Source organism: Prionailurus bengalensis, chromosome A1 (genome assembly GCF_016509475.1).
Source record: "Prionailurus bengalensis isolate Pbe53 chromosome A1, Fcat_Pben_1.1_paternal_pri, whole genome shotgun sequence".
NCBI classification, from domain to species: domain Eukaryota; kingdom Metazoa; phylum Chordata; class Mammalia; order Carnivora; family Felidae; genus Prionailurus; species Prionailurus bengalensis.
In genome coordinates, this window is record NC_057343.1 from 206859468 (window position 1) to 206881379 (window position 21912).

At 38.3% G+C, this 21912-nt stretch overlaps 1 protein-coding gene across 1 annotated transcript in view; it reads left to right on the forward strand.

Moving 5' to 3' along the window:
- The window catches only part of OXCT1 (3-oxoacid CoA-transferase 1), a 137236-nt gene that overhangs the window by 110061 nt on the left and 5263 nt on the right, over positions 1-21912 (forward strand). Inside the window, exons 14-15 of the mRNA XM_043599213.1 lie at positions 1901-1990; positions 11669-11749. Of these exons, the coding sequence (XP_043455148.1) occupies positions 1901-1990; positions 11669-11749 (171 nt within the window). The remainder of the gene's footprint in view (positions 1-1900; positions 1991-11668; positions 11750-21912) is intronic.

The window sequence follows — 21912 nt, forward strand, 5'->3', positions numbered from 1 at the left end:
TTTGTACTCAGTAGGTGCTCTATAAATATTTCTTAAATAATTGACAATGATTAAAAATGTCTAAATTAGATTCACCTGAATTGGACAAGCTTTTTGTAACAGACTGGCATAAGCTTTTACCTATAATCATTGTGCCACAGGTGAGAAATTTTGCCTCTGGTATATTCTAATTCAAGGATTCTTTTCTTTTTTTTTTTTTTTTAATTCAAGAAGTTTTTAACATGCTAGCTTGTTAAAAGCTAGCTTCTGGTTTTCTTTGCCTTCTTCGTTCTACTAACACTTATACCCTTACAGTCTTCCTAAGGACACTATCTGGAAGCTGAGACTTGCTGGATGTTCTTATCACAACAGATTAATACATTCTGTAATGGACTTGCTTTAGTGTCTTTTGATGCTCTAAAAATCTCAAGCTTCCTTAGTGTTGGAGTTAATGATAGACATTCATTGCTTCTGTCTCCAAATTACTCATACTTCATCCCATAATAATAGAGAAAATATATTTCTCTACAGAAATGTTACTCATATTTCATCCCATAAGGTATTGGTGTTCTCTACAGAAATATTATGAAAATAATATACCTAATTTATTAAAACTGCAGCTAACTAAGGATGATGGCATGGCTCACTGAAGTATAATATTACACATTTCCACATAGATATTGTTTCACTTCAAACTTACATGTCTGAAGACGGACTGACTTTGTACCTTCTGCGTCTTTCCTGCTCTCCATCTCCGCTCCCCGCTGCCACCCTCCAGCCATTGCCAGCTGCTACCCATCTCATTTAGTGGCAGGCTCCAAATCACGAAGACATCCTGACCACTTGATCCTTTCCTTTACATAATGCACATCGAATTCATGTTCATGCAGTGTTGCACTGACCTCTAAAATGTTCTTGATATCAGAGGATTTGAGCCCTCTATGTTTTAAAGCCAGGTATGAGTACATTGCCTAATCTCCTTGTAGCTATGAAATTTTGGGGAAGGAGCTAAGAGTTTACCGTCAAATCAGCAAGAGGACTCGGATTAAAAATAAAATTTTAAGGAGGTTTTGATGTTAGATGACATTTCTCTTCCATGTACTTGAGGAGGAATTTATTTCATCATCTCTGGAAACACCTGCTTTTTCCCAAACTCTGTAACCAGGAGACAGAACAGACAGTGGGAAATATTCAGAGTGTATGGCGTGCAGAAGGTGGCTGGTAAATGTTTAATGAATGAGGAGATGGACAGGTGAACAAAAATAGAATGGGAACGGCGAGAGGCCCTGAACTCTGCTTCTGTTTTGTTTTTGCTTGACAGCAATATATTTTTTGTTTTGTGTGGCTTATTTTTCTAAGAGTGAGATAAATGCCAAGTTTAGAAAGACAGACCCACCTTTTCATATTAATCATTACTAGGGAAACACCATGAGTGTCTTAACCTACTACGTAATGGCATTTAAATCTGCAGGAAATCCAAGAGAGTGCTTTAGAAAGTGTTTGTAATTGAAGACTCAGTGGTGCTGATTTTGTGTTTAAAAAGAAAGTGGATGTCAGGGGTATGTGGATTTCAGTCTGCTATTACTATAATCATAATAAAGTGCCAGAATTCTGAAAAGGTTCTTAATATTTTTCTCATCCACTGATTGTCTTATTGCTAATATATCATCAACAAAATAATGTTAGCCACAATGTAATAAAACTGACATCATAATATTTGTCCGGAAGTTATCTTTCAATCACAGAATGATACAGTAACAGAATTTTAATATTGTAAAGCTTCTAGTACTAAGCAGTAAAGATCAATGAGGTTTTCTCGCTCATTTATTCCAGTGACTTATTCTTACCAGTTAATTTTATTCTGCCACATACTAAAGGATTGAAAGAGAATTACATCTCATTTCCCACTTCTGTTTTGTAGGGGAAGATGGTGAAAGGAATGGGAGGGGCTATGGATCTCGTGTCCAGTGCTAAGACCAAAGTGGTGGTCACCATGGAGCATTCTGCAAAGGTAATGTGTGCTGCTTTTGGAAATTCACAGTATGCCAAGATCCTGTACATACTCCAGGTCATCCAATCATGTTTTTTTTTATTGTTTTCTCAGGATCATTCAAATTGATAGCATTTATATTTTAGAGAGAAAGGCTGCAAATAAAAGTAGTTACTTATTGTCATTCAGCTAGACAGTTCTTTAACTTTGAGTGAAACAAACAGGGGGGTGTTCTTTATTTACTTTGCTTACACAATAAAAGTTAAAGCCATAAAGTCTTCAAACTCAGTGAAAATATGTCAGGGCAGATGTTTTGATTTAGGTTTAAAGATGATTATAATGGTTGCTCTGTGCTTGCAAAATGAAAAATACAACAGAATGTGGCCTTTTAACAACAGTTATTTTAAAATGCATGGTGTGGTCTCTTACCAAAGCTGTGAGATGCCATTTTGGGAAGGGTTAGAAAGTGGTGGACTTGGTGATAAAGAGTATCCTTATTCTGTAAAGTATGATACCTTTATTTTGATGTATCATTGAATATTTGCTGAGTGCTGATTATAATGTTAGGTACTTCTATAATTTGGCAATGACCAAAACTACTCAAAGATCATTGACCTCGTGGAGCTTACATTTGGTGGTGGTGGTCGTGGTGATGATGATGATATATCATCATCCTACAATAATGATAACTACCATTTATCGAGCTTCCTGTATTCCGGCAGTATATTAAGCCCTCTCTGTGTATTTGCATGTATAAGCTTAATGAACTTAATCCAGGTATTTTCTTATGGTTTCAAAAACAGCTTCAGAGAGGTTAAATAACTTGCCTGAGGTCACTAAACTAGTGGCACTGAGATTAGAACTGGGTATCTATGATTCCAAAGCCTAGTGTTCTAACTATAGAGCAATCAGTACAACTTTGTTCCTTGTTCCCAGCTCAGTGTCTTTAAACTAACTGAGCTTAATTGCTTTCCTAAGCTGAGTCCGTGGGTTTCTGATGATTTGCAAAATTGATCCTGGGTGGTACTCCCTTCATTATCTATGCCCTTTGTTCATTCTCCTTTTTTTTTTTTTTTAAATAATTCTTAGGGTTTTTTTTTTTAATGTTTATTTATTTACTTAGAGAGGGAGAGCATGTGAGTGAGCAGGAGAGGGGCAGAAGAGATAGAGGGAGAGAGAGAATCCCAAGTGGTCTGCACTGTTTGCATGGAGCCCAGCGCAGGACTTGAACTCACGAACCATGAGATCATGACCTGAGCTGAAATCAAGAGTTAGATGTTTAACTGACAAAGCCACCCAAGTGGCCCTGATTCTTAGGTTTAAAACAAAATCTACCTGTTCTCACCTTGAGACCTGTTAATTTGAATGGAAGTGTTAGTTCATCTGCCCTGTTTTAATTTAGAGATGCAGCATCAGCATCTTGGGAGAGCACGGAGCTTGCTTCCCATGAGGGAGTTCTGTTACAGAGTGAAGTGTGCCATGAAATTGTTCTGTTGTGAAAAGTGTAATAAATATGAAAATATCCTAAATTGGTTTGTAAACAGTGGAAACTAGGCAGTAGAGCGTAAATACGGAACAATAGAAATGAAACCCACACAGGTGACTTCTGAGAGATGCCTTGTGAAAGCATCCAAAATACTTCGTTTCAGAGGCAAAAGGATGCCAAGCATGCAAATCAAATCCACATCTTTTCTGGAACATAATGTCTATTTGGATAAATAGACATTTCTGACTTCCCTTTTGTTATTACTTTAATGTTGGTGCACAGATGCTGAAGTCCGACTCATTTTAGATTTTTTTCATGCATTTGTTTTCAAAGTGTTAGGCCTGTATTTAACAAACTCTTTTTCTCTCTCTTTTTGTTTTTCCCAAGTCTTTTGTCTCAGCCAAAATTTCTGAAAGAGGAAAAGAAATCATCCTTTAAACTTTTCATTAGAAATCCCTAACTAAAGCTTTTTATAGAAGCAGACATTTTTCCTGTTTTCTTCTTTCTAGGCAAAGTTTTCTTGGTGTCTGACTACCTTTGTTCTTAGGCTTCTCTTCATCTCTTGACGTGGCCTTCTTCTGCCCTCTAAGAATGGCAAGAAAATGAAGGAAAGCAGTAGCAGTATGAGTCCTTATTAGCTACAAGGCCCTGTGCTTGGCATTGTACATACTTCATGTCGCTAGCTTCTCAGGGACCCTTTTCAGTAAGACTGGGATGTGGGCAGGTTAAGAAACTTGTCCAGGTGTATGATAGAGTTCGGAGTCTCACTCAGTTCATGTGTTCATCACACCACACCGCACCGCATCCTCACCAGAGCCATCTCCGCACCAGGATTTAAAACCAGCCCTTTTCTGAAAGCTTCAGGTTGCACAAGGATCACTCTCCCTTTTTAAATCTTCCCTAAGGCTCTCCTTGCTTTGGTGAGTCAAAGCAGAATACTTGTTATTCTTTATGCCTGGAATGCTCTTCCACTGATACCTGCATGGCTTGCTCCCTCAGTTCACGCACATCTCTGCTCAATATCACAGAAGCATTTCCCTGACTGTTCTATAAAACAGAAGTCCCCCCTCTCCTGACCTTCATCCCCCTTTTCATTGGAATGTAAGTTCCATGAGGGCAGGGACTCCATCAATTATAACAGGTGAAGAGAATCATGTCTGATGCCCATTAGGACTCAATAAATACTTGTTGAATTTATTAATTCTTCAAATAATAATACTTTGAACACGTAGAGCACCTTTAAGTTTTTCAAAGCAGTTGCAAGATTACTGCCTCCACATTTTATCATTATGATACTCTTGTGAGGTAGGTCTCATTGTTTCCCTTGCAAAGAAAAACAAACAATTTCCTAGAGGTTAAATATTCTGATAGAAGTCAAGTTGAAAATTTGGAGCAAAAGCAAGCCAAGAACCCATGTATTCTGCCTTTGGGCCTCCGTTTTTGTTTTTTTGGGTTTTTTTTTTGTTTTTAATAACCTTTTTTGTCTGGCAGGTACCATCACCGCTAACAACATAAAAGAAAGTACTTTGTTCTCAATATTGTGTACTGGATATATTTCCTAAGGGTAAAACTTTCAAAGCACAAAAGCAGGGAAATTCGGTCATAGTTGTCATTTATTGGAAACAAGCAAAGCTTGGGTACCTATTTTAGAGAACATAAACGAAAGCTCTATTTCTAAAAGAGGTTTAGATTTTATTTTTATTACAGTAGGAGGTCTGGATTCTGAAGGGATAAAGGGAACCATCATTGTTATGACATTGGGAATAAATCTTTGTGAATATCTTTCGATAACGTCTAATCTATATCTGATAGCAAAGGTATCATATAGAAATCTTGAATGTAGTTTTACATTGTCTTTATTTTTTGTGGGGAGGAATTATAAAAAGTAAATGAGATTTCTTAGTCCTATTTATTTTATACCAAATGTGTTACCAAAAGCCAACAAATGTGAAAGATTTTTTTAAACAAAAAATTCTTCCCTGGGAAACATTCTTAGAATACTTTTCAACAGCATTGAAAAGTATCCCAAGGTAAATAAAGTATTTCTTTGTTGGGATAATTTATAATTAACACAGTTTCAGCTGGTGTAATATTTTTTCATTTATAAAAGCTTGTCAATATTTTATAACTTGCTAATGAGACTTTTGTGGCTAGGATCTGTTTAGAAAAAATATTTACCTTAAAAAAATAGAAATGCTTGCATGGTTTTGCCTTTTTATTTCTTCATTAATGATAGAAATGCCTGCCAAAAAAAAATGTTATAATGGGGGGAAAAAAAGCAGAACACAGTCCACCTAAAGCTCTTTAAAATGTCTTATAGAATTTAATTAAGCTAATAAGTTTAAATTCTGAGACTTTGTCCGTGGCTCTTCAAAGGAAAACTGACTCACAGAGAAGCTTTCTGAGGTACCACAACAATTCATGAATGGAAAGAGAAAATCATTCCTGTTCATACCTGGGCTGTGCCATCCTTAGGCTGGAGATCATAGGATGCAGTCTTTGGAGAGAAAATAAAAGGCCATGATAAAGATTTTTATATTACATTTCAGAAAAATGGCCTTGTATTCTAAGATCTCAAAGCCCTGAAGGCTGTTTTCAGAAAAAATGCCATGCTATGCGTATCATCTCATTTGGTTAGTCTTCCCCTTGAGAATGTGCCTGTAGCCACAAACAGTTATTACATCCACATAGAAACACCATTTGTAATAGCAACTGTTCTCAGAGCTAGCTGAGTCTTTCTGTTCGAGTCCTTTGTGGATTGTTGGAATCCCTAGCAAATAGGTGCTGTGTAAAGGCCAAAATATCCCATGATTATGAATTCAGTGTGAGTAATATCATCTTGACCTTTTACCCTTCATACCTTGATTGTCTTTCATTAGCCAGTCCCATTTTTCTTTTCTGTGTACCTCACCAGTCATAATGGTGATTGGACAGTCATGTGTTTTGTGATACAGCATTCCTGAATAGTTTGTATTTGTGGTGTGTGGGGTGTGTGTGTGTGTGTGTGTGTGTATGTGTATAGAAGCTTTTTCACCTGGTTTAAGAATTGAGACCAGTGGGAAGAAGAAAAGGCAAGTGGCAGTGACATTCAGGCTTTTATGATGTTTTGGCAAAAGCCCAAAGAGAGATCTGTCATAGGTTTCATTGTGCTTCCAAAGTACTGAATATTCTCTTACAAAGTTCAGCCTACGTAGCCCATCTTTTCAGCAAGTTACTGGAAGCCCTGAAGCTTTAAGAGGGAGCAGGCATAATTCACTCTGCTTCTCTCCTGACTTATAAGTGTGTGTGTTTCATTCTGCAGTCTTGAGATGTCTTGCTTCTCCCTTTGATCATGCCTTTATTTATCTCCCCAAAGTCTTGTAAGTCCCTTCACATACTTCTGCTCGCTGTGCTTCTCCTAGTGAGCTCACCGATGTTGGGAATGTGTAAGTACATATCTTGGGACTAGAAAGCAGCCTGTAGTGGTCCTTAGATACTCAGTCACATGGTATTTTACAGCTCTAGCTCTGTTGGAGTTCCTTCAGTTAGAATTATAATATTCAGACAGCAAGTCCTGAAGAACAGGGAGAGTGTTGCCATTTGAATATGGTGCTTGTGTGGTGGTGTGTATTTTGGGTAGCATGAATGAAGGCTTAAAGACTTGGTCCTTTAAGGAACAACCAACTTCTAGAATTTGCTTTCTTTTGTACTTGGTCATTAGGGCTTTCCCCAAAGAAGTTTCCTAAAAGAAGAAATATGTTGCAGCCACATTTAAAATAAGCACTTAACAGAAAAGATGAGCAATAGCGTTTTATGTAAAGCACAATCTTATTACATGCACGCTCTGTTGCCTCAGGTGAATAAATGCTGACATCAAATGCAAAAATCATCATGTTGTGAAACAGAGAGCTTGTTATTTGGGATTAAGTTTATTGTGATAACATGAAGCTTACTGTAGTGATAACCAGGGGGATTTATTATCACTTAACCAGACTCGTTACTGAAGAATTTAGGTCCAGGATTTTACACAAATATCAAAAGAATTAAAGAGAGATCACCACGAAGCAAATAATACAAAGTACTATGGCCCTAAGTCATTTAAAAAGAAAAAGGTAAATTCCTCGGTGTTGCCATGAGGCCTGTAAGTGATCAAGGGGGGGGAAGAGAAAAAGTGGAGAGGCAGGTAGAGGAAGAGATTTAGCGATTCATCAAGGTTTTGATGAAGTTCACAAATAAGGACCGAGTGAAATCAGGAGCCCTCGGGACTAGTCAAAGCATTTTTAATGCTGTACTTGGTATCTGTTCCTCTGCCTTTTCTGGCATTTCTTCTTGGGGAAGAAAGAAAGAAGCAGAATGGTAAGGATGAAGCAGACCTCACGGACCCTAAATATTTGTGTGTAGATTCTACCTCTCCTAGTTTATGACACTTTCAGAACATTTTGTGTGATTCCTACGGTGACCAGGTGAGGAAGACAAGGCAACCATACAGAAAACTACAGCACAAAGAATTGAAGGCATCAAATGACCATTAAATGGCAGATAATAAGATGAAAAAAAATGGCTCTTTAGACTCTTCGTACAGTGTTCTTTGCTGCCACACACACTACACTGCCTCTCTTTTTTAGGATTTAATTTTAAATGCTGAAAACTCAGCAATTGTTCCTCCTTTGTGAATCGTTAATCTATGCAGCCGCCATGCCACATTGGAAGGCTCAGCCAGGCATGGTTAGAATAGAGCCCTGAAGTGGGAGTTAGTTATATGTTGGCTTCATAGCTAACCTATTGTTGAATACTGAAATTGTGACATTCTTTAATCTCTTGCCTCTCATTTTCTCTTTTTCCTTTATCTGTGTTATGTGCTAGAGCTAAATGTGAATGGAGTCATCTAGCTACATTGTTCTCACTGCAAGAATACACCCGGTGCCAGTTTCCTAGGCCAGCCGTATGGTGTGTCCCCAAAAACGTCTTGTGGTTTCATTAGTTTTGTGGGTCTCAGCAATTGGGTTTAGGCCATTTTCTGCATAATCACATGTCTAACTTCTTATAGGAACATAAGAGCTAAAGAATTCCTGGTAGACTGTGGAATTGTCAAATAGGTTTTGTGTAAACAAATGGTAGCTAACATTTATTGAGCGCTTGCAAAGTGCTGGACACTTGGATCTCATTGAACCGTTGTGGTAGCCCCATGGGGGGAGGGCTGCTGGGGAAGCCCAGGCCCAGGAACTTTGCACAGCCCGGGAGGAGCAGAGCCAGACTTTACCCTCAGGCCCTTTGGCTCCAGCCCACACTCTTAACCATACGCTATCCTGTTTATATAGCAGATAGTCCATGAAAGGTCTCTGTTAGTCCTGTCAGTTGAAATTCCTGATTCCTCCTAAAATGGAGTTCGTTGTTCATTAAAATCCAAGTAGTTTTGCTCACACCAGATGTGGATCTTGCTCAAATAATGAGAACAAAGTAAGAGCTCCCTGCAAAAAATGTTCTTCAGAGGCCCACAGATTGCTCCCTTTGTACCCAGGCAGGCCTGGAATTCACTGTGACATGCCTTATTTGAGTTATATTCAATGTAAGGAGACCTGACAACTGTACAAGCTTGAATATTCATCATTAATTTCAGCTCCTTAATTAAGCTTCTGTGACACGTGCAAACTTCCTTTGAAACTGGGAAGGAAAGTAGAGCATTAAAAATGAAGTGAAAATGAGGTTTTATTTCTACAATTATAAATTTTCTTATACAGTAAGATCCAGAAGCATATAACTTGTTATTAAAGGCGTAATGTGTATCCATTTTATATGTATTTGGCACTCATTTTGATTAAATTAAAATAGTAGGGTTTGTCTTTTTTTGAAATCCATCTGGGATTTCCAGTAGACCTTTCATTTTCCTCCCATTCATTTATTCAAAAAATAATACTTTTTGTGCCATGCACTGGGTGAAGTACACTAAAGCCTTTTAATTACTGGTGCATTGGAGAGTTGAAAGTTTATTGCGAGGAACAAAATCTTTTTAATTAAACCTAGTTATCTGAAATTCCTTGCCTATGACTGTACAGTAGATCTGACAGAAATTGGAGAGAGATATAAGCCAGATAGCAGGTGCTTATTTTAGTGGTAAAACAGTAAGATGTCGAAAGATGATTATGACATCATGTGTAGTGTTTTAATTTTATTTATTTATTTATTTATTTATTTATTCATTTGTTTGTTTATTTTTGGTAAGAGCATGAGCCAGGGAGAAAGGCAGAGGGAGACAGAGAATCTTAAGCAGGGCTCCATGTCATGACTGTGAGATCACAACCCAAGCTGAAATCAAGAGTTGGATGCTTAACCAACTGAGCCACCATGTATGGTGGCTTTAGGCCCCAAAAAGAATCAGTAGAAGCATTTTTCCATTTTTTAGTAGAAGATCTAGAATATGATGAAGTAGCTTTCATCCTCAAGGGAAATACTAAATTAGGCTCCTGTTGCTTGATACTTAGAAAGGAGCTTAATGATAATTATAATCAGATCATCAGAGCTAATGTTTCAATTGTGTTTCCGTACAGGTGCCCAGAGGCCATGTCTACATTGGGATGTAGGCTGGAGGAAGGGGTATAATGGGTGAAAACCTGCTTTCCATTCTTTTTTTGAGTATAGTTGACACACAGTGTTATATTAGTTTCAGGTGTTTAGCATAGCGATTCAGCAGATTTGTACATGATGCTGTGATCCCCAGAGGCGTAGCTGCTATCTGACCCAATACATCACTGTTACAATATCATTGACGATATTCCTTGTGCCGTGTCTCTTATTCCCACGACTTACTCATTCCATAACTGGAAGCATCTATCTCCCTCTCTGTTTCACCAGCCTTGCCCAGCACACCACCCCCTCCCCTCTGGCAATCATCAGTTCTCTCTGTATTTATAGGTCTCGTTCTGTTTTCTGTTTGTTTATTCAGGTTTGTTTGTTTTTTGTATTCCACTTATGAGTAAAATGAGTAAAATATGCTGTTTGTCTTTCTCAGTCTGACTTATTTCACTTAGCATAATACTCTCTAGGTCCATCTGTGTTGTCTCAAATGGCATGATCTCATTATTTTTATGGCTGCACAATATTCCTGTGTGTGTGTGTGCCCACATCTTCCTTATCCATTCATCTATTGATGAACATTTAGGTTGCTTCCATATCTTGTAAATAAGGCTACAGTAAACATAGGGGTTCATACATCTCTCTGAATTCGTGGTTTTGTTTTCTTTGTATAAATACTCTGCTTTCTATCTATTCTTACTCCCTTTTTATTTTATGTTTGAAGAAAGGGTACAGTAGTTAAAAGGAAAAATACAGATTTAGGACAGCTCATACATTTTACTTATGAGCAAACTGAGGCTCAGACAAACTCCAGGAACAGCAAACAGCGGTATGAGAAAGTAAATAAAACCATGGTATACTATACTGCCTGGCTCAGCGATGAACAGTTTTACATGGTCATTGAGGCAGAATGGTGTAAATTCTAACCATTGAGTTAACTACAGTTTGCAGCCTAGCTCTAATGAAGAAGTGCAGATGACAACGGAGGACAGGGTTTTATAAGAGAGTTAAGTCTTCATGTACCACAATAAGAAGTTAGTACATAGTGTCTAAAATCAATTAATCAAGAAACAAATAGCATGGAACCCAGTTTGTAAAAAAGAAGAGGTAATAGGAAAATGTATAGATACAAAAGAAAATGCTAGAAAAAAAAATTGATTCCTGTTGAGAGCAGGTCCAAAAGTAAGTAAAGGAGGCTAGGCATTGGTGTTTTCATGTATGTTTTACTTTTCTAACAAAATTAATTTTAAGAAGGGTATTACACATTCGCATCTCGTACATGCTTCTTATCCTTGGTGAATAATAGTTCGTGTTTGTCGAGGAGACCATTCCCTGAAAAGGAAAAGGAAGCAGGATACTAGAAGTAAAATTTCTCTTACGTTATATATAAGGACTGAGACTTGAGAGTTTAAATTTATGACAAGGTGTTTCCCAACTAAATCATTTCTGGCTTTTGCTATCCATTTGGTATTCTCCCTAAATTATGTTAGGAACAGAAGCTATCCCCAGAAAGAAAGCAAAAGCGTGACTGTGCAAAGATTTTGAAACAGCCTGTACTTAGGAGATGCTTTCTCTGATAGTTCCTGTGTGTCCTATCATTATTCCACTTCTAAGTAAGAATTGGTCCCTAACTACTCTTTTGATGTTCCTTCTTTTTAAAACAGGGAAATACACATAAAATCATGGAGAAATGTACATTGCCACTGACTGGAAAGCAGTGCGTCAACCGCATCATTACTGAAAAGGTACAGTGCCTCTTTTCATTTCCTCTAATGTCAGCCAGCACTTTTTTTTCTTATTTATAAGAATTCTTAGATTTTTTTTTCATCACCCTCTAAAAGGGTATGTTGGTGGTCATAGGATTAAGTTAATCTGTGGGTAGACTGAATAGGAAAATTCGTCAATTTAATGTTTCTATATGTAGAATCCTTGACATGCACCTCTCTGGTGTGTATACCATGCAGCATATACACAATTGCACTACTGTCCTTGGTAACTTTGACAGTATATATAATCAAAGAGAAGTTTTATTCATCCTTTTACTTGGACTATTAACGTGTCTAAGATGGATGATGTATATAAAGTTAAGAATATATTAATCATTCCTACCTTTCTTTGCTTTCCCACTCACAAGTACAAATTGTTTGATTTCATTTTAGGAAACTCTGTCAAAATTGGGGTTTTCATCATTTGGGTTCAAAGGCCCACAGTGAGCCAAGAAATCTATTCTGTGGTTCTTGCATGCTTTCAGCTCTTTTATAAAAAGAACTTCAGAACACATGAGGCATTTTACTGCTCTTCTAGATTTTTTCTTCTTAGATGGAAAATGTTGGTAATGGTGTGACTGAAAGCTGCTCACATCTGAGAGAAGCCTCACTGGCAGTTGTCTACAGTCATCTTTCTGACCCAGACTTGAACCTAGAATGTTGGAATGACATAATTCTCCTAAGTGAGCTAGGAGGGTGCCGTTTTCTTGATTCAGTGTCTTGATGAAACCAAAAAACAAAATTATCTGTATCAGGGTTGGTTTGTTTGGATGCTGTTCTTTTTGCAAGAGCCACAGGGACAGCATCTTGGCATTAGTCTGGTTTGCTGCCTCTCACTGAAGTGTGGTAAGAAGCACCCTAACGCAGCCCTTTGAAGTAGGTTCAGAGGTTCATAGTACTTGACAGATCCACATTTTACTTTTTAAACATTTTTTAAAATGTTTATTTATTTGGAGAGAGAGAAAGAGAGCAAATGCATAAGCGGGGGAGGGGCAGAGAGAGATGTGGGGAGAGAGAGGATCCCAAGCAGGCTCCACGCTGTCAGTGCAGAGCCTGACGCAGGGCTCAGTCTCATGAACCGTAAGATCATGACCTGAGCCGAAATCAAGAGTCAGATGTTTAACCAACTGAGCCACCTGGGGGCCCCCACATTTTAAAGAGCATTGTGTTGTAAATGTTGCCTTCCCCTAGGAGTGTTTATGTGGAGCTCCATAAAGATGACTTGTAGAGAATAGAAATTGGATAAAACTACAGAATATTTTATTTCACCATTCATTCCCTGAGTCTTACCGCTTCTTGAACCCCTACAAAATTGTGGTGACAGGACTTACTGAAAAGATTCTATTACTTTGAAAATAACGACAAAGCAGTCCTCAATCCTGTTTTCTTTAATGAAGTGGTAGACCTTCTAAGGATAATTCCACCAACATTTTCCCATTGATCTTCCTCTTCTCCTAAGTAAGCCCTCTCCCCCATCCCCACTACATGTGCTCTCTGGCCTAGTTCTTACCAGTTCACTGCTCTTAGCTGCAATACGTTCCACTCAACTCTGCCTCCCCAAATCCTATCCATCCTTTAGGCCTCATGCAATTTTCCTCCTGATCACGAAGAGGTTTCTGGCCATCTTCGCACTCCTGCCTGTGCCTCATCCTCAGTCATGCACCATTCATTTGGACACCTGTCATCTCATACCTACATTTCCTTATGATATAACAGACTATTATTTAACTTTACTGCCATTTATAAAAACTTGTATCTGTCCTTTCTCCCTGTTCACATTGTTGTCTTATGCATTTATTCATTTAATAAGGATTTTGCGAGCATCTTGTCTGAACTAGAGTATTACCAGCAGTGTGCTACGGAAAAGAGATCAGTCTCCGCCCCCAGGGAGCACATTCAGGAGGGCTGGACAGCGTGCATCTGGCAGTACCCGAGCGAGGCTAGGGTAATAAATGTGAGAAGAGCCATGCCAGGTGAGGAGTTAGGAACACAGGAGAGAAGAAGTCTGCCTAACAACCTGGGGAGAGTGTCAGGAGAGGTTCGAATGGTATCAGATACAGACTTGTAATGGGTTTTGCAAGGCATTTCACAGACTCTACCTTTTCTCCTCCAATCTCAGTTTCTCTCTTTCTGCTTTTAAATTCTCCCCACTTCATATGTTAAAATGCTGTGAATGGTGTTGCCTTCCCTACCCTCCATGTTCTTCTGGGACTCTGCACATCTTGTTTCCCTCCCTAGAATATTCTTCTCACCCTTCCCAGCTAATTCCTGCTCATTTTTTTTAAGTCTCAACTATATGTTTCTTTCTTTGGCAAGTCTTTCCTTTCTCTCCACAAGTCTTCTGGGTGCTTCCCTGAATCCTAGTACGTACCCTAATTCAGCACTGACCACTGTATTGAAATAACCTCTCAGCTCTGCCTGTCTCACTCGTCAATGTTTATCCAGTACTTTGCATGATGTTTGCTCATACGCAGCAAATGCTTGTTGAATAAATGTAGTACACTTCTCTTGATGGAGAAAATTGATAGATTCAGTGATGAGTCTTGAAAGGTAAGTAGGAGTTTTACAAGTTAGAATAAGACCAAAGAGGCCCTTCTGGGCTAAGGAAAGGAAATAGGCAGAGTTGTGGAGCTATTAAGAATAAACAGCCAACCCAAGGACCTGCCAGCGGAGCAATGTAGAGCGAGGGCAGGACTGGACTATGAAGGTTACAGTTGAAAAGACAGTGAAGGGCTAAATTGTAAAGGAATGTGAACACCTTGTTAAGAAATTTGATCTGGAAGGCAGTTGGGAGCCCTTCAATGATTTTATTTTTTATTTTTAGACTTTTTTTTAGTTTTATTTTTTTTTAATTTACATCCAAATTAGTTAGCATATAGTGCAACAATGATTTCAGGAGTACATGCCTTAATTCCCCTTACCCATTTACCACATCCCCCCACCCACAACCCCTCCAGTAACCCTCTGTTTGTTCTCCAAATTTAAGAGCCTCTTATGTTTTGTCCCCCTCCTGGTTTTTATATTATTTTTCTTTCCCTTCCCTTTATGTTTATCTGTTTTGTCTCTTAAAGTCCTCATATGAGTGAAGTTATATGATATTTGTCTTTCTCTGACTAATTTCGCTTAGCATAATACCCTCCAGTTCCATCCACATAGTTGCAAATGGCAAGATTTCATTCTTTTTGATTGCCAAGTAATACTCCATTGTGTATATATACCACATCTTCTTTATCCATTCATCCATCGATGGCCATTTGGGCTCTTTCCAAACTTTGGCTATTGTTTGATAGTGCTGCTAGAAACATGGGGGTGCATGTACCCTTTCGAAACAGCACACCTGTATCCCTTGCATAAATACCTAGTAGTGCAATTGCTGGGTCACAGGGTAGTTCTATTTTTAATTTTTTGAGGAACCTCCATACTGTGTTCCAGAGTGGCTGCACCAGCTTGCACTGCCACCAACAATGTAAAAGAGATCCTCTTTCTCCACATCCTCGCCAACATCTGTTGTTGCCTGAGTTGGTAAGGTTAGCCATTCTGACAGGTATCTCATTGTAGTTTTGATTTGTATTTCCCTGATGATGAATGATGTTGTGCATTTTTTCATGTGTCAGTTGGCCATCTGGATGTCTTCTTTGGAGAGGTGTCTATTCATGTCTTTTGCCCATTTCTTCACTGGATTAGTTGTTTTTTGGGTGTTGAGTTTGATAATTTCTTTATAGATTTTGGATACTAACCCTTTATCAGATATGTCATTTGCAAATATCTTTTACCATTCTGTCAGTTGCCTTTTAGTTTTGCTGATTGTTTCCTTCACTGTGCAGAAGATTTTTATTTTGATGAGGTCCCAGTAGTTCATTTTTGGTTTTGTTTCCCTTGCCTCCAGAGACATATTGAGTAAGAAGTTGCTGAGGGCAAGATCAAAGAGGTTTTAGCCTGCTTTCTCCTCGAGGATTTTAATGGCTTCCTGTCTTACATTGAGGTCTTTCATCCATTTTGAGTTTATTTGTGTGTATGGTGTAAGCAAGTGGTCCAGGTTCATTCTTCTGCATGTCACTGTCCAGTTTTCCCAGCACCACTTGCTGAAGAGACTGTCTTTATTCCATTGGATATTCATTCTTGCTTCGTCAAAGATGAGTTGGCCATACATTTGTGGGTCCATGTCTGGGTTCTCTATTCTGTTCCATTGATCTGAGTGTCTGTTCTTGTGCCAGTACCATACTGTCTTGATGATTATAGCTTTGTAATATAGCTTGAAGTCTGGGATTGTGATGCCTCCTGCTTTGGTTTTCTTTTTCAAGATTGCTTTGGCTATTCGGGGTCTTTTTGGTTCCATAAAATTTTAGGATTGTTTGTTCTAGCTCTGTGAAGAATGCTGGTGTTATTTATTTATTTATTTATTTATTTATTTATTTAACGTTTATTTATTTTTGGGACAGAGAGAGACAGAGCATGAATGGGGGAGGGGCAGAGAGAGAGGGAGACACAGAATCGGAAACAGGCTCCAGGCTCCGAGCCATCAGCCCAGAGCCTGACACGGGGCTTGAACTCACGGACCGCGAGATCGTGACCTGGCTGAAGTTGGACGCTTAACCGACTGCGCCACCCAGGCGCCCCAAGAATGCTGGTGTTATTTTGATAGGGATTGCGTTGACTATGTAGATTGCTTTTGGTAGTGTCGACATTTTAACAATATTTGTTCTTCCTATCCAGGAACATGGAATCTTTGTCCTTTTTTTTTTTTTTTTTTTTTTTTTTTTGGTCTTCTTCAATTTCTTTCATAAGCTGTCTGTAGTTTTCAGTGTATAGATTTTTTCACCTCTTTGGTTAGATTTATTCCTAGGTATTTTATGGTTTTTGGTGCAACTGTAAATGGGATCGAGTCCTTGATTTCTCTTTCTGTTGCTTCATTGTTGGTGAATAGGAATGCAGCCGATTTCTGTGCATTGATTTTATATCCTGCAACTTTGCTGAATTCATGAATCAGTTCTAGCAGTTTTTTGGTGGAATCTTTTGGGTTTTCCATATAAAGTATCATGTCACCTTTGAAGAGTGAAAGTTTGACCTCCTCCTGGCTGATTTGGTTGCCTTTTATTTCTTTGTGTTGTCTGATTGCAGAGAGTAAGACTTCCAATATTAAGTTGAATAACAGTGGCGAGAGTGGACATCCCTGTCTTGTTCCTGACCTTAGGGAGAAAGCTCTCAGTTTTTCCCCATTGAGGATGATATTAACATTGGGTCGTTCATATATGGCTTTTATGATCTCGAGGTATGAACCTTCTATTCCCTACTTTCTTGAGGGTTTTTATTAAGAAAGGATGCTGTATTTTGTCAAATGCTTTCTCTGCATCTATTCAGAGGATCATATGGTTCTTGTCTTTTCTTTTATTGATGTGATGAATCACATTAATTGTTTTGTGGATATTGAACCAGCCCTGCATCCCAGGTATAAATCTCACTTGGTCGTGGTGAATAATTTTTTTAATGTATTGTTGGAGCTGGTTGGCTAATATCTTGTTGAGGATTTTTGCATCCATGTTCATCAGAGAAATTGGTCTATAGTTCTCCTTTTTAGTGGAGTCTCTGGTTTTCGAATCAAGGTAATGCTGGCCTCATAGGAAGAGTTTGGAAGTTTTCCTTCCATTTCTGTTTTTTGGAACAGCTTCAAGAAGATAGGTGTTAACTCTTCCTTAAATGTTTAGTAGAATTCCCCTGGAAGGCCATCTTGTTTGGGGGAGATTTTTGATTACTAATTCGATTTCTTGACTGTTATGGGTCTGTTCAAATTTTCTATTTCTTCCTGTTTCAGTTTTGGTAGTGTATACGTTTCTAGGAATTTGTCCATTTCTTTCAGATTGCCCATTTTATTGGCGTATAATTGCTCATAATATTCTCTTATTATTGTTTGTATTTCTGCTGTATTGGTTGTGATCTCTCCTCTTTCATTCTTGATTTTATTTATTTAGATCCTTTACTTTTTCTTTTTGATCAAACTGGCTAGTGGTTTATCAATTTTGTTAATTCTTTCAAAGAACCAGTTTCTGGTTTCATTGATCTATTCTACCATTGATCTATTTTTTTTTGGTTTCGATAGCATTAATTTCTTCTCTAATCTTTATTATCTCCTGTCTTCTGCTGGTTTTGGGTTTTATTTGATGTTCTTTTTCCAGCTCCTTAAGGTGTAAGGTTAGGTTGTGTCTCTGAGATCTTTTCTTCCTTCTTTAGGAAGGCCTGGATTGCCATATACTTTCCTCTTATGACTGCCTTTGCTGTGTCCCAGAGGTTTTGGATTGTGGTGTTATCATTTTCATTGGCTTCCGTATACTTTTTAATTTCTTCTTTAACTTCTTGGTTGGCCCATTCATTCCTTAGTAGGATGTTCTTTACTCTCCAAGTATGTGTTACCTTTCCAAATTTTTTCTTGTGGTTGATTTCAGGTTTCATAGCATTGTGGTCTGAAAATATGCATGGTATGATCTCGATCTTTTTGTATTTGCTGAGGGCTGATTTGTGTCCCAGTATGTGGTCTATTCTGGAGAATGTTCGATGTGCACTGGAGTAGAATGTATATTCTGCTGCTTTAGGATGAAATGTTCCGAATATATCTGTTAAATCCATCTGGTCTAGTGTGTCATTCAAAGCCATTGTTTCCTTGTTGATTTTTTTATTAGATCATCTGTCCGTTGCTGTGAGTGGGGAGTTGAAGTCTCCTACTATTATAGTATTACTATCAATGAGTTTCTTTATGTTTGTGATTAATTGATTTCTATATTTGGGTGCTCTCACATTTGGTGCATAAATGTTTACAATTATTAGTTCTTCTTGGTGGATAGACCGGTTAATTATGATATAATGCCCTGCTTCATCTCTTGATACAGTCTTTATTTTAAAGTCTAGATTGTCTGATATAAGTATGGCTACTCTGGGTTTCTTTTGTTGACCATTAGCATGATAGACGGTTCTCCATCCCCTTACTTTCAATCTGAAGGTGTCTTTAGGTCTAAAGTGGGTCTCTTGTAAACAGCATATAGATGGATCTTGTTTTCTTATCCATTCTGTTACCCTGTGTCTTTTGATTGGAGCATTTAGTCCATTGACATTTAGAGTGAGTACTGAAAGATATGAATTTATTGCCATTATGTTGCTTGTAGAGGCCCTTCAATGATTTTAGATGGATTAGATTTGCATGTTAGAAAGAATGCTGTAGCTTTTATGCAGAGTAGGGGGAGAAGAGATGAGACAGAGTTCAGTTAGAAGATTCGTTCAGTGATTTAGGCCAGAAGCATCACGGTTCTAAACCACAGGTTAGAAGGAGAGATTCGAGAGACCCAGATGGACTCAACCTAGCTAGATGATGAATTGGACAAGGCTGCTGAGACAGAGGTGCTTCCTAAGTTTTCCTAATGAAGTCCAGACGGTAGGAAGAGACAGGGAGGAGCGGTGGGAGGCAGTAAAAGATTGGGTTCAGCTTTGACACACCCAGTTTGATATTCTTGAACATGTTAACATCCTGAACGTCCAGTCAGATTTCTGATAAACAGAGATGTGGATGTGGAGCTCAGAAGGAAAGTCAGTATTGGACCAAACTTGTGGAAGTCATTAACCTAGTAAAGGATAATTGAAGCCTTTAGCGTAGATGACTTTGGATAGATAAAAATGGGCAAAGGGAAAGACAGCTGTGGGAACCCCAAGGAAGGGAACGGTGCACATTTACCCCTGTGGCTCTGACATAGTAGGTGCTCTAATGCATATTTGTTGAATGACTGAATGAGAATGCGGTGCCATTAGGGCAATAAATGTGTTCACCCTGCCATTGCAGATATGCCCCTAGAATTCCATTTTCAACTTTTAAAGAAATTCCATTAGTTTGCCTTTTGAAAGAGGCTTTGGAGATTTTTGACCCTGATTTCCTAGTTTTGTACTGCTAGAATGAGGTTATGAAAGATGCTTTCTTCGCCAGCAGCTGGGCTATGATTAACTGCTTTATCTATAATGTGGTCTCCATTTTTATCAAGGTTTTGTTTATACTTTATACTGCTAAATGGAAATCTTCCTAAATATTTCAAAAGTAAATTTCCTTCATTTTAATAATAGATGCTTGGCTTTCCAGTATATGACCTTGAGAGCTAATTAGAGTTTGATAAAGGTGTTAAAAGTTTTCTAAAAGCAGTAAGTAGATTTGCCATAGATTTTCTCTCCCTGATCACTGAAGGCTTATATTCATGACACTACAGTTATCTTTTCCCCAAATCCCTTCCCTTCCTGTTCTTAATAATATAATCTAGAGACTCTTTTTTTTTAATTTGTTTTATTTTGATAAATTTACAGTTGTTCATAATGCAGGGAAAAGAAAATCAGTATGAATAATGCTCCAGACACATTTTCTACAAAGCAAAAGTGTCCATTAAAAATTTTTTTTTAATTGTCATTTTGGAATTAAATAAGCTAATGTAGCATACAGACATTCCTAAATGACCATTTTCTTCCTTCTCAAAACACATATTTTTACTGAAAAAACAGGTTTTTTTATTTTTTAGGAACATAAAAATGTACAAACAAAAAGGAAGTTTTCTGGAATATTTCCTCTAAAATTTAAATCATCTTTTCCAGTAAAATCAACCAGGTAATCTGTAAATTCATCAAACATAGAATTCAGGTATCATGTCCTCTTAATGTTTTGCTCAAGGGGGAAAAATCAGTTAACGGGAGACTAATAACCGTTTTAGGGCTTTGATTTGAGTTCACACACAAGTGACAATAAGTTAAGCTATTAAGGAGAAAGAACATGCATGTATATGGTGCCCCTGTTATGCTTCAGGCATGATGCCAGGTGCCCAGATAATGTTTGTTATATTTGTCCTGTATAACAGTCTTGGGAAGTAGGGTTTTTTGATATCCATGTACACATGCAAAGGCAGGTTCACCAAAGATCACTTAGCTAGTGTGTGGCAGAGCCGAAATTCCAGTCCAGCTCGAAAGCCAGGGTTCTTTCCTCTACAGGTTGCTGTGTCTTCATATTAGCCTCCTATCCACAAGAGTGTTTAAAATGGAAATTTTGGGTTTGAGTTCCAAACTAGCTGAAAATAAAGATCAGCTTGTGAATAATAGTTGAATGTAAGGTAAACCTTGAAGAGGGGAAGGATATGAGGAGCATAATTTTTAAGTCAGAGAGAGAGGAAACTAGTAGTGAAAGCCAAGAGAGGGAACAGTGCCTTTTGCTTGTAGATCCAGCAAGTGAAAGAGGGAAGCAGTTTTGGGCTCTTATAGTTAGAGCTGCCCATTCATAGACCATCTAATCTTCCTTGAGACAAGTGAGCCTCCTGGCATCGGAAGCCTCTCAGCAGAGCCGACCATCTCAGAATGGAAGAATTCCTGAGCGGGAGGTTATATTAAATGACTTTGTCAGTCCCTTCCACTCAGGTTGTCATATTGCTAAGTGTAACAAATGGCAGGTATCCTAAGTCAGGTACAACAAGTTGAGTCTTCGTGCTGAGGTCATACTGTACCAATGGGCATTACCATCACATTACCAATGTGTGAGTGTACCAATACAATCACAATGGGCATTACAATGTGGCATTACCAACCACAATGTTGTAAAGGAACATTAAGGTGAGGTTAGCCTTCTCATGCTTGTCCTAAACACGAGCATCTTCATTTGATTTTCATACCAAGGGGGAGATTCTCATGCTGTCCTCTTGGACCTGTGTGTCTTTGCAGGACTTAAAAGGGAAAGTTGTAATATTTACCGGGGGGGGGGGGGGGGCCTTCAGGATCAGGACAGCTATCCCCTTGTAATTACTCATAACCATTTCGAAGTGCTTTCTTTTATTTCCTGTAACTCTTTACCTAGCAGCATTGATCAGCTCTCCCCCACCATCCTTGTACATTCACCTTCCAAATATCTTCTCCCTCCCTCCCTTTCTTCATTCCTTTTTTCCTTCAAATCATCATTATTCTTCTAACTGAAATTTTGACCAGAAGTGTTAGACCTAACTAAAGGAAAGTAGTTAAACAAAACAAAACAAAACAAACAAAAACCCAAAACTGGTTACAGTAGTAGCATGTGCCATCAGTAGTCAACATTCATTTATCTTCTGACATCAACAGTGCTCCACAACTAATTGCCGATTAGAGAGCTG